The 12,116-nt window shown below is 38.9% G+C and overlaps 2 protein-coding genes across 2 annotated transcripts in view; one reads left to right on the top strand and one right to left on the bottom strand.

The window, feature by feature from the left end:
* Window positions 1–12,116, bottom strand: part of LOC125803775 (E3 ubiquitin-protein ligase TRIM39-like) — a 109,098-nt gene that overhangs the window by 47,207 nt on the left and 49,775 nt on the right. The gene's annotated exons all lie outside the window — the stretch shown is intronic.
* Window positions 88–2,884, top strand: LOC125803782 (E3 ubiquitin-protein ligase TRIM39-like). Its single transcript, XM_049481981.1, has 6 exons — window positions 88–1,018; window positions 1,115–1,210; window positions 1,298–1,531; window positions 1,627–1,774; window positions 1,848–1,874; window positions 1,975–2,884. Exons 1-6 carry the CDS (start codon window positions 431–433, stop codon window positions 2,517–2,519), a joined length of 1,638 nt encoding a protein of 545 aa, XP_049337938.1. The 5' UTR covers window positions 88–430; the 3' UTR covers window positions 2,520–2,884.

The following is a 12,116-nucleotide window of genomic DNA, read 5'->3' as shown; positions in this document are numbered from 1 at the left end:
TAAATTTGTGTGAGCTATGTTTTACACGTGAGCAAATAAAATCCGTGAGCGCTGCATGAAATATCCTCTTACATTCAAAAACTTCACTCTCGACTATTGGCAGTAAAACATGATGCCATAGTAATGCCTCTTAATCTTCCTCCTGTTTCTGCTTCCTTCTGTTCAGCTAATTTTTTTACATTCACTGCTCTTCTACGTGTTTAAACTGCTGTAAGACGCTCACTTCTGTTCTCTAGCTCAAGCTGTTCACTTTAGTTCAGTCTCAGAGTTCAGCTTTAACAGCTGGAATGTGGAGATGATCAGCAGCTGGATGGGTTTGATGGTGAAAAGTGTGGAACTGTTTTCATTCACTGACTAAGAATTACTCTGAAATTATCTCTGTGCTCTCAGATCACCTTCATGCTGCTTCTCTGTGTCTCCTCAGTCAGTCATGGCTTCCTCCAGCAGTCTCCTGTCTGAAGATCAGCTCCAGTGCTCTATCTGTCTGGATGTGTTCACTGATCCAGTCTCTACTGCATGTGGACACAACTTCTGCATGGTCTGTCTCAGAAAGTGCTGGAACAGCAGCTCACACTGCCAGTGTCCAGTCTGTAAAGAAGAATTCTCCAAAAGGCCTGAGCTCCGTGTGAACACCTTCATCTCTGGACTGGCTCCTGAGTTTAAGAAGTCAGTTCAGGAGAAGTCCAGCAGAGCTCCAGAGAAATGTACCTCCAAATCTAAGAAGGTGCTGTGTGTCTATTGTAGTGAGGAGAAGCTGGAGGCTGTAAAGTCCTGTCTGGACTGTGGCGTCTCTTTCTGTGACTCTCATCTGATGCCTCATAAAACTACACCCAAATATAAGAAACACAAGCTGATGGATCCTGTGGAGAACCTGGAGGACTACATCTGCCAGAAACATGAGAGACCCCTGGAGCTGTTCTGTAGAGACGACCAGACGTGTGTGTGTCAGTTCTGCACTGAGGGAGACCACCGGACTCACAGCACTGTTCCTATAGAGGAGGAGAGTGGAGAGAAGAAGGTGAGAGATGTTTAGACAGAGAATTATTAACACTAATTTTACTATTCTCCTATTTTTCCTAAGAATAACTGATCATAATGTGTCTCTTTATCACAGATTCAGCTGGAGAAGACACAGACAGAAGTTCAGCAGATGATCCAGGAGAGACTGAAGAAGATCAAGCAGATCAAACACTCTGTAGAACTCAATAAAGTGAGATTCTATAGCGTTTAAACTCATTTTAAATATGAAAGCTGCTCTTTAAACAGTGTTATTGTTCTTATTGTTGTCTCCTGTTAGAAAATCAGAGAGAAGGAGGAAGCAGACAGTGTGGAGATCTTCAGGGCTCTGGTGCGCTGCATTGAGAGAAGCCAGGCTGAGCTGCTGGAGGTGATGGAGGAGAAGCAGAAAGCAGCAGAGAGGCAGGCTGAAGAGCTGATTAAAGAGCTGGAGCAGGAAATCACTGAGCTAAAGAGGAGAGACACTGAGCTGGAGCAGATCTCCCACACTGAGGACCACCTCCACCTCCTACAGGTCAGAGTCCCTCTGTTTCTCAATAGTAATGCAGTCCATCACAGGACAGCACTGCCCATGCTGAGGGGTTTCTCCTCTCTCCTGCTGTACTGTAGATTTACCCGTCCCTCTGCAGACCCCCACACACCAAGAACTGGACTGACGTCAGTGTTAACACTCCTCTGAGTGTGGAGAGTCTGAGGAGAGCTCTGTCTCAGCTTCAGAAACATCTCACACAGGAGATGGAGAAGATTGGTAAGAGTGGTAAGTGTTTACTGTTCAGGTTTTTAATAATCCTGAATTCAGAATCTAATAATCTTTATTATTTTCCAAACAGAACTGAAGAGAATTCAGCAGTATGCAGGTGGGTGGGGCTTTCACTGATCACATGATTCAGTATGTATGATTCTCTATTTCTTACAGTATGTTGATTAAAATGGGTTTAAACTGTGTTTCTCTCTCAGTGGACGTGACTCTGAATCCTGATACAGCAAATCCTGATCTCATCCTGTCTGATGATGGAAAACAGGTTAAACATGGAGACAAGCGACATAAACTCGCTGATAACCCAGAGAGATTTGATCCTTGTGTCTGTGTTCTGGGAAAGGAGGGTTTCTCCTCAGGGAGATTTTACTATGAGGTTCAGGTCAGTGAGAAGACTGATTGGTATTTAGGAGTGACCAGAGAGTCCAGCAACAGGAAGGGAAGGATTACACTGAGTCCTGAGGATGGATACTGGACTGTGCGGTTGAGGAATAAAACTGAATATAAAGCTCTGGAATCTCCTTCTGTCCTCCTCTGGTTGAAACAGGCTCCCCAGAAGGTGGGGGTGTTTGTGGATTATGAGGAGGGTCTGGTCTCCTTCTATGATGTTGAGGTCAGATCTCATATCTACTCTTTCACTGCTCAGTCTTTCACTAAGAAACTCTATCCATTCTTCAACCCCAGGCTTAATGATGAAGGTAAAAATTCAGCTCCACTGATCATCACTCCTGTTCAACATAAATGAGAATTATTTTCTTTAATTTAACTGTGGCTCATCGGTGCATAACTAAATCTTCTTCACATCAAACAAACAAACAAACAAACAAACAAATACATAAATGGTTCTTGATCAGAACAGGCCAGCTGCTCACCACTTTAAACCAAATACAAAACATACATAAATCAATCAATCACTGATTAAAGAAAGTACCAAATAAATAAATATATAAAGGATTATTTAGGCACAGGAATGTTCACTTCGTTAATCAATGATCTTAAAGAGAACATTATAACCTGTCTGTATTAGTTCAGAATAAAGTCCCATTAGTCCCGAAGTCCCAGAATTAAGCCCATATCACTGGTAAGTCTCCCTTTAAAGCTTTTTGATTTGTAAATATTTGTTAATATTCATTTTGATTTTGGTATTGAAATATAGTTTATATGTAAATGAAATTGATTTTTTATGCAAAAATAATCACATTTAATTTGTTTATTTCTACTGAGCGAATTGATTATACATTTCCAGATGTACACTAATGCTATGTTCACATTACCAGGCTGAAGTGACTCAAATCTGATTTTTTGCTCAATGTGGCTCAGATCTGATATTTTCATGGCTATGTGAACATGTGGCTTTTAATGTGAACGTAGCCTATATGTCCAAATGCTTGTGGACACCTTTTTTAAGTTGCACCCCTTGTTGCACCCACAGAGCTTTTTTAAAAATCAGATTTAATTCAGTTTCATATGTGCTCCTAAGTTGGATACGTATCTTATCTGAAATCTGAATTGATGCATCTTAACTTTTACTATGAAATTAGTATTATAAAATGCATGGCCTAAGCAATAAATGAATAAATCAATAATGTTCTGAGCTCTGCTGAGTTTGTTCTTCAGCAATAGGCTAAATAGATTTTTTTATTTATACAAATAAATTAGGTTCATAAACTGGTGCACCCTTACCTTTAAATGTCATGATGATACAAATTCACTAATATAATGATACAAACCCTCACCAACCACATGAGGTAATTATTGCACTTATTTGGCTAAACCTGAGCAACCACCTGAAACACTAAAGCAACCACCTGGGTACCACAGCATCTGCCATAGCAACCACTAAGCAACATTATGTCAACCACCTCTTATTTTCTGGATGACAGAAAGAAACTAAACATGAATTTTCAGAACTATCAATAAAACACCTTCTTACAACAGATGACCTCATTATATATATCTCCAAACTTTCATCATCTTTTAGTTTCATTTTGTATTTGTATCTACCTGTAAGACTGTTCTACTGAGATTGTGTTTAATTATCTACATATATTTACTAAATAATGAATGATTATTGATTTATTTGATATATTGATTAAAGCTGCATACTGTAACACTGCTTTAATTCAGTTGTGTTTAATTATCTACATATATTTACTAAATGATGAATGATTATTGATGTATTTGATATATTGATTAGAGCTGCACTCAGACTCACTCTGGCACTATTACACTTACTTATTTATTAGTTCATACATGAAATAATGCAGCACCAAAGCACATTTATGGCGTTACTTACAGAAATAAAATAAAAAAAAGAGAGGAGCTAGGTCCAGCTCTAATTTACACTCTTTACACTCTCATCATAGCGCCAGTGCACTTAGTGTAAAGGGCTCTTAAAGGGACAGTGTTCACATTACAAAAACCTCCTGAGATTTTTAAACGTATCCATTTAAGTTCTAATTCAGAAATCCTTACAACCAAGCTGAGGTGTTTACAATACAGTAAAAAAAAGTTCCTCTACATTTACATTTACATTTATGGTATTTAGCAGACGCCCTTATCCAGAGCAACTTACACAAAATCATAGCTAGTTTGTAGAGACTTGGATCAAGAGATACACAAAACTTTGATTATGTTTAGAACTCAAGAAGATTTTTTTTTAGGATTAGTTTAGGAACTCTGAAACGATGATTCTTCAGTCACCGTTTGAGGACTGCAAGTGACTCTGCTGTTCTGACAACCAGTTAAAGTTCATTCCTCCACCTTGGTCCTTTAGAACAGAGAAGAGTCTGGATGTTTGTTTTGTTTTCTGTTCGTTTTAAAGGGATGGTGGGTCTAGCCGAGCCGTATTGGAAGCTCTAACAGCTCTTGGTACAGATCTGGCTTTGACCATCATTGCCATCAGGTAGGAAGGAGCTGGTCTGTTTTTGGCTTCGTAGGCCAGAGTCGGGGTTTAGAATCTGATGCAGGTGACAAAAGGAAACCAGTAGCATATACCAGAACAGGGTGAAAGGAGGATAATAATAAAGTATACAGAAAAACAGATACAGGACTGCAGTCTGTAATTCTTATACAACCTCAAAGTGTCCTAATATGATCAGTGGAGCTGAAAAAATGGATATACAAGGCTTTTCTTAGGTGCATCAACACAAATGTTAGGTGCACTGACTTCAAGGTTCAAAGGTTGACATTTTTGTCCAGCTAGCCAATATTGAATTGTAAATAATTAACTAACAATCTGCACAGCATAAAGTTCTTTATTTGAAGCACAATTCTAGCAGAAAGGTAATATATGGAAAATGTATTGGTATATAAAGATAGATAGATAGAAACTTTATTTATCCCAAAGGAAATTTAGAAAAAGTCAGGATGTTTGTTTTGTTCTTTGTTAGTTTTAAAGGCATGGTGGGTCAAGCTGAGCCATACTGTAGCTTTACTGGTCTTAAATTTAAGCTTAAATCACTTAAGATTAATTACATAAAAATAAAATGTAAAAGTGCAAGTGTTCAAACCGGACATCTAATAGCTCAGTATCATATGGATCATCTTTCATGACCCAAGACCAATTTTATATAGTTTGATGCACCTTTATTTACCTCATTTATAAAGAATTATAGGAAAAAAAGTCACACATGTCAGCGGTTACTCAAATACGTCTTAAAGAGTAACTACACTCTAAGACATTTTTACATTGCTAGTTGAAATGTGAAAACGCTGCAGTAATAATCTATGCCCTGTCTAAAACACTTAAAATTAGATGCAATTATTAAGAGAATTTAGATATTTGACCATATTTTGATCAAAAGTGTACTTAATAAAGTCAAAATAAAATAAAATAGATTTCTTCTTTTCACAAGTGTAAGTCTACAAGCTGATCTGAAGACTTTTATTATGACACATAGTAGATAGTGGATTAGCTTCTATAGCTAATGGCTAACCGCTAACTGTGTTTCCGGGCTGAATGAATCACTTTTGTGTTTTTTTAATAAAAGATTGATTTCTTAGTGCTGGTTAGAGTGGGTAGGATCTGTTGTTTGAAATAAGATGTGAATTATGACTGTAGTTCACTTGAGTTACTTATTACCATCACAAAACCAGACTGCAGCTGACGGCCCAATGCTAGCTAGGCTAACAGACCGCTGGGGTTTATGGAGATGGCTAGCGGCTAATGGCTAAATGGCCATGCTAACTGTATTTCTGAGCTAAATGAATCCCTGTTATGCCTTGGTCAGATTCTGAGTGATGATGAAATAAAATTATATCACAGTGGAGTTCTGTATTATTGAGAAATTAGGTCGCATGTGCTACCAAATTGGTCGCACTCTAGAGCCCTGATGTAAAAATGTAGTAGAAACAAGAAGGTGATCATAATGTTATGTTTGATCTGTGTATAATGAAGTTCTGCTACCATTTATCTTTATCATTACTGATATTCTAGAAATAAATCAAATAAAGAAATTTACATGTACACTGTTCATGTTGTCCACCTTTATTTTCAGCTTGTTAAATCACTTAAACTAAAGGTTTGCATTAATTGGTGTGTAGCTCTGGTTAAAGCTGTCTCTGAAGAGACTGGGAGATCATAGTGGTGAGATCTGGTGTAGAACAGAAGGTCTAGTTAAAGGTTCTATGTAACATGTACCTGACAGCTAAGCTCCGCCCACATGAATCCTGTTATTGCACCTATCTAACATGCAGTAACCTTAACCTCGACAACACGATCTATCTATATATATTTACTAAATGATGAATGGTTATTGATTTATTTGATATATTGATTAGAGCTGCATACTGTAACACTGCTTTAATTCAGTTGTGTTTAATTATCTACATATATACGTTGAAACTGGCTCCCCAGAAGGTGGGGGTGTTTGTGGATTATGAGGAGGGTCTGGTCTCCTTCTATGATGTTGAGGTCAGATCTCATATCTACTCTTTCACTGCTCAGTCTTTCACTGAGAAACTCTATCCATTCTTCAGTCCTGAGCTCAGTGATGGAGGTAAAAATTCAGCTCCACTGATCATCACTCCTGTTCAACATTATTAATGAGCTTTATTGTTTATTTACTTTAACATAAACTCATTTTTTGTGTCAGAATAAAAAATCAGGTTCTAAATTAAAAGTAGATTTTGGGGAACATTCAGTCAGTTCCTGTTTAACAAATTAATATCTAAATAAAATCTTATCAATTTCAACACAAATATTCTCTTTATATCTGTTTGAAAGATCATTGTCTGTTAATTTTGTGTTCATTATGTCGGTGATGTTCACCTTTTATTTTCTGTATTAAATCATTCCTGAATAAACTGTGAGATCTGCAGGTCTGTGGTGTTTTATTATATTTAATATGTTTAATGAATCTAAATGTTTATTAGATGTTTAATAATTTCTGAATGTGTTTTAATCAATATTGAAATAAACAGGTATCAAGAGTCAACTGGGGAAATCTGCTTTTAGCTAAAGTTCACCATTGATTTGATATAAATATTAATATAATAAAAATTACATTGAGTCAATATCTTATTATCTTAGTTAATTGTTTACATAGTTTTAGTTAGTATTTAATTTACTTTTAGTATTATGTCTAAGTTAGTGGTACTGTTTACTATATACTTTATATATATATATATATATTTTTTTTTAGGTACTGTTTAGCTTTATCTCTGGTCTTTTTATCTTCATAGGATCTGACTAGTAAAGTCTGGATTTCAGACTCAGCAGAAGTTCAGTACACATTTTGTTTCAGCTCAGATTCAGTATTAAACACACAAAAACCCCAACATCTTAAATGTCCAATAGTCGTGTTTACTGCTTTCACTCTGTGCTGTTTTATTTAGCTGATGTCATTTTTTGCTCATTTTTACTCTTAACTATGAAGATCGTTAGCTACATTAGCATCATAGCTCCAGTGCTAATGTTTGTGAGGTACAATCTCCAACATGCCTCCTATACCAAGTAAACGTCCACATATTGTTAGCTAGCTACAAAATGTACTATACAGCAGTATAGAATGTAGGATTATAGGGCTTCAGTCCTGAAACTGCAGTCTGCTGTACTGTAGGAATATACTGTAGCATTTAACAGTGTTCCTATTACACTGACGAGTGGAAATTTACAGGTGTTGGTTTGAGTACCTGGAGCACAGGTGTGTCCTCATGACGTCACTCAGGAGAAATGAAACCAAAGTGAACTTGTTTCATAAACAGAATCCGTCTCCTTTGAGCAGGACTCAGCTTCAGCTTTAATACTTTCTTAGAGGAGCTAAATCTGTTGGATCTGATCTAAGAAGCAGAAAAGCAGAGAAAGAAAGAAAAGTGAAACCGGCTGGTGAGTTCTCCTTCAGGTTGAGGGACTCTTGTTGTCACTTTGTTCACTTGGAGTTACTTGGTTATCCGTTGAACTTTTGTCTTTAAACTTTAATTCAACAAGACAGTTTCAGTTTTAAGTCTTTCTGAGAGGAACTAAATCTTCGCTAAGAAATCAGAGTTTCTGTAATGGCTCAATAGTGTGATCTGCAATGTCTGTGTTCGTATTTGAAAGGTTAACCATGAAGGCATTACACTTCCTGAAAACATTACATTACATTACATTACATTACATTACATTTGGCAGACGCTTTTGTCCAAAGCGACTTACAATAGTCAAGTACAATGTAAAATAAGTTTAACCTCTTAAGCTCCAAGCCTATTTTTACCATTTTCCGCCTGAAATTACATACTCACATTTGAAGGCTTATCATTCCAATATTAAATTATTTAGAGTCAATTCTATGAATTAATATTACTTAGAAGCCTTTACACAATTCATTTAAGGCATTTTAATTATTCAATTGAACATGTAATGGCCAAAATATGGTAAAAACCAGGAAAATTTTTAGGCGCTTTTCAGATTTTCTATTATTTTTTTTTATTTTCAGACACATAAAATTAACTATTTATATGGAACAAGGGTTTTGACAGCTCTATATTTTACTATAATGTGTTTACAATCATCATATAAAATTTTAAACTGCTACCTATTACTGGTTAGAAGTTATAGTGATTTGAACCAGTAATGGTCTTTTCTTTCTCCAAAGGACTGGAAACTTTATAAGAATAAAAAATACCACTTTTATAACTCATTTTGCAGTAAATTCTGGGTTTTTGTGTGGTCTACTCATATACAAACAGAAATCCGCACTGTCTCTTTAAGAGCGGTTGTTCTGCTGAGTGGAAAGTCTATTAGAGAAAGTTTCTATGGCCAAGCATCTCTCTTCCTTAGCCTTTCAGCTGGCCGAGCTCGCCACCTGATTGGCTGAGAGACCTCATTCTCATACCGTCATGTCCAGTAGGCTCCGCCCTGTCTGGCTGTGGGCCAGAATCGGAGCAGCGTCGAATAAAATGCTTTTAATTCGTAATTAAAGTTAAGATTCCGTTTCACATTATTCCTCGCGCGGGGTGGATATAACTGTGGATTATAGGAGACTGGATTGATGGATTTTCTTGAGTCTGGGCTCTTTTTGAAGGTAAGAGAGTGGGGGACGCGCTGATGGGTGTTGGGGGGGGGGGGGGGGGGGAGTGACTGTAGGTAAATACAGGACCAAACCTGTGCATTTTTCAACTCGGAACACGCGCTGCAACGCGCTCTTTCAGCTCTAATTCAGGGACATCCTACACTAAAACGGAGCACAGTTTCGGAATCCGGAGAGCCAGACGGTTCGAATGGTGTATAACATGTCCGCATTCGAGCAAATATGGACGTCCGATAAACGGAAATATGAAAATTATGATTTAATATTTTCATAACCAAGGCATATTTCGCCCTAAATGTTTATTTTCTGAAAGGAGATACCGCTAAATAGGCTATATAACTAAAAAACAGAGATTCTAAGCTTTAAAATGGTATATTGGGTGTCTATATTGAACCTATAACTATTCATAAACACAGCCAGATATTAAATATCATATTTTTCTTCATTTTTGGATAGGGATAAAAGGAGGTCAAAGGGGAATAATAGGATAGAGGAGTGAAGGAGGGGAAGAAGGAAATGAGGTTAGAAGTAGTTAGTGTGTTAGAGGTGTTAAGAGAGTAAGTGCTCTTTGAAGAGCTCTGTCTTCAGGAGTTTATTAAAGATAGCGAGAGATTCTCCTGATCTGGTAGTGGAAGGTAGTTTGTTCCACCATTGGGGAACTCTGTATGAGAACAGTCTGGATTGCTTTGTGTGAATGTTTGGCAAAGCGAGGCGACGTTCATTGGAGGAACGCAGCGGCCGGGAGGTAGCGTAAGCCTTCAGGAGCGAGTGCAGGTAGGAAGGAGCCTGTTCTGACATCACCTTGTAGGCGATTGTAAGAGTTTTGAATTTGATGCGAGCATCAACTGGTAGCCAATGGAGCTCAATGAGCAGCGGGGTGACATGTGCCCGTTTTGGCTGGTTGAAGACCAGACGTGCTGCTGCATTCTGGATCATCTGGAGTGGTTTTACTACACAGGCCGGGAGGCCAGTTAGCAGGGCATTGCAGTAGTCAAGGCGTGAGATGACGACCGCTTGCACCAGGAGTTGGGTGGCCTGTTGCGTCAAGAACGGTCTAATTTTTCGGATGTTATAGAGCGCAAAGCGGCAGGACCGAGCAACTGAGGCCACATGGTGCGTGAAGGAGAGTTGGTCATCAACCACAACACCCAGGTTCCTAGCAACCTTTGTCGATGAAAACATCACCTATATATATATATCTCTCTCTCTGTGTCTCCTCAGTCAGTCATGGCTTCCTCCAGCAGTCTCCTGTCTGAAGATCAGCTCCAGTGCTCTATCTGTCTGGATGTGTTCACTGATCCAGTCTCTACTCCATGTGGACACAACTTCTGCATGGTCTGTCTCAGAAAGTGCTGGAACAGCAGCTCACACTGTCAGTGTCCAGTCTGTAAGAGAGAATTCCCCCAAAGACCTGAACTGTCTATAAACACCTTCATCTCTGGACTGGCTGCTCAGTTCAAGAAGTCAATTCAGAAGAAGTCCAGCAGAGCTCCAGACAAACGTTCCTCTAAACGTAAATTGGTGCAGTGTGACTCCTGCAGTGAGGAGAAGCTGGAGGCTGTAAAGTCCTGTCTGGACTGTGGCGTTTCTTTCTGCGACTCTCATCTGATGCCTCATAAAACTACACCCAAATATAAGAAACACAAGCTGATGGATCCTGTGGAGAACCTGGAGGACTACATCTGCCAGAAACATGAGAGACCCCTGGAGCTGTTCTGTAGAGACGACCAGACGTGTGTGTGTCAGTTCTGCACTGAGGGAGACCACCGGACTCACAGCACTGTTCCTATAGAGGAGGAGAGTGGAGAGAAGAAGGTGAGAGATGTTTAGACAGAGAATTATTAACACTAATTTTACTATTCTCCTATTTTTCCTAAGAATAACTGATCATAATGTGTCTTTTTATTACAGATTCAGCTGGAGAAGACACAGACAGAAGTTCAGCAGATGATCCAGGAGAGACTGAAGAAGATCCAGGAGATCAAACACTCTGTAGAACTCAATAAAGTGAGATTTTAAAGCGTTTAAACTCATTTTAAATATGAAAGCTGCTCTTTAAACAGTGTTATTGTTCTTATTGTTGTCTCCTGTTAGAAAATCAGAGAGAAGGAGGAGGCAGACAGTGTGGAGATCTTCAGGGCTCTGGTGCGCTGCATTGAGAGAAGCCAGGCTGAGCTGCTGGAGGTGATGGAGGAGAAGCAGAAAGCAGCAGAGAGGCAGGCTGAAGAGCTGATTAAAGAGCTGGAGCAGGAAATCACTGAGCTAAAGAGGAGAGACACTGAGCTGGAGCAGATCTCCCACACTGAGGACCACCTCCACCTCCTACAGGTCAGAGTCCCTCTGTTTCTCAATAGTAATGCAGTCCATCACAGGACAGCACTGCCCATGCTGAGGGGTTTCTCCTCTCTCCTGCTGTACTGTAGATTTACCCGTCCCTCTGCAGACCCCCACACACCAAGAACTGGACTGACGTCAGTGTTAACACTCCTCTGAGTGTGGAGAGTCTGAGGAGAGCTCTGTCTCAGCTTCAGAAACGTCTCACACAGGAGATGGAGAAGATTCCTAAGATGAGTAAGTGTTTACTGTTCGGGTTTAAATAATCCTAAATGTAGAGTATAATAGTCTTTATTCTTTTCCAAACAGAACTGAAGAGAATTCAGCAGTATGCAGGTGGGTGGGGCTTTCACTGATCACATGATTCAGTCTGTATGATTCTCTATTTCTTACAGTATGTTGATTAAAATGGGTTTAAACTGTGTTTCTTTATCAGTGGACGTGACTCTGGATCCTGCTCCAGCTCATCCTAATGTCATCCTGTTTTCTGAGGACGA

This window comes from Astyanax mexicanus, chromosome 8 (assembly GCF_023375975.1).
Source record: "Astyanax mexicanus isolate ESR-SI-001 chromosome 8, AstMex3_surface, whole genome shotgun sequence".
NCBI classification, from domain to species: Eukaryota; Metazoa; Chordata; class Actinopteri; order Characiformes; family Acestrorhamphidae; genus Astyanax; species Astyanax mexicanus.
Note: the sequence above shows the minus strand (reverse complement) of the source record. Positions and strands in the feature narration are given on the sequence as shown.

Excerpts from the sequence above, each read along its gene's own strand:
- LOC125803782 (XM_049481981.1), top strand. The coding sequence starts at position 431 with ATGGCTTCCTCCAGCAGTCTCCTGTCTGAAGATCAGCTCCAGTGCTCT. Across the intron at positions 1,019-1,114 it reads AGGAGAGTGGAGAGAAGAAG|ATTCAGCTGGAGAAGACACA; the intron begins GTGAGAGATGTT and ends TCTTTATCACAG. Across the intron at positions 1,775-1,847 it reads GGAGAAGATTGGTAAGAGTG|AACTGAAGAGAATTCAGCAG; the intron begins GTAAGTGTTTAC and ends TTTTCCAAACAG.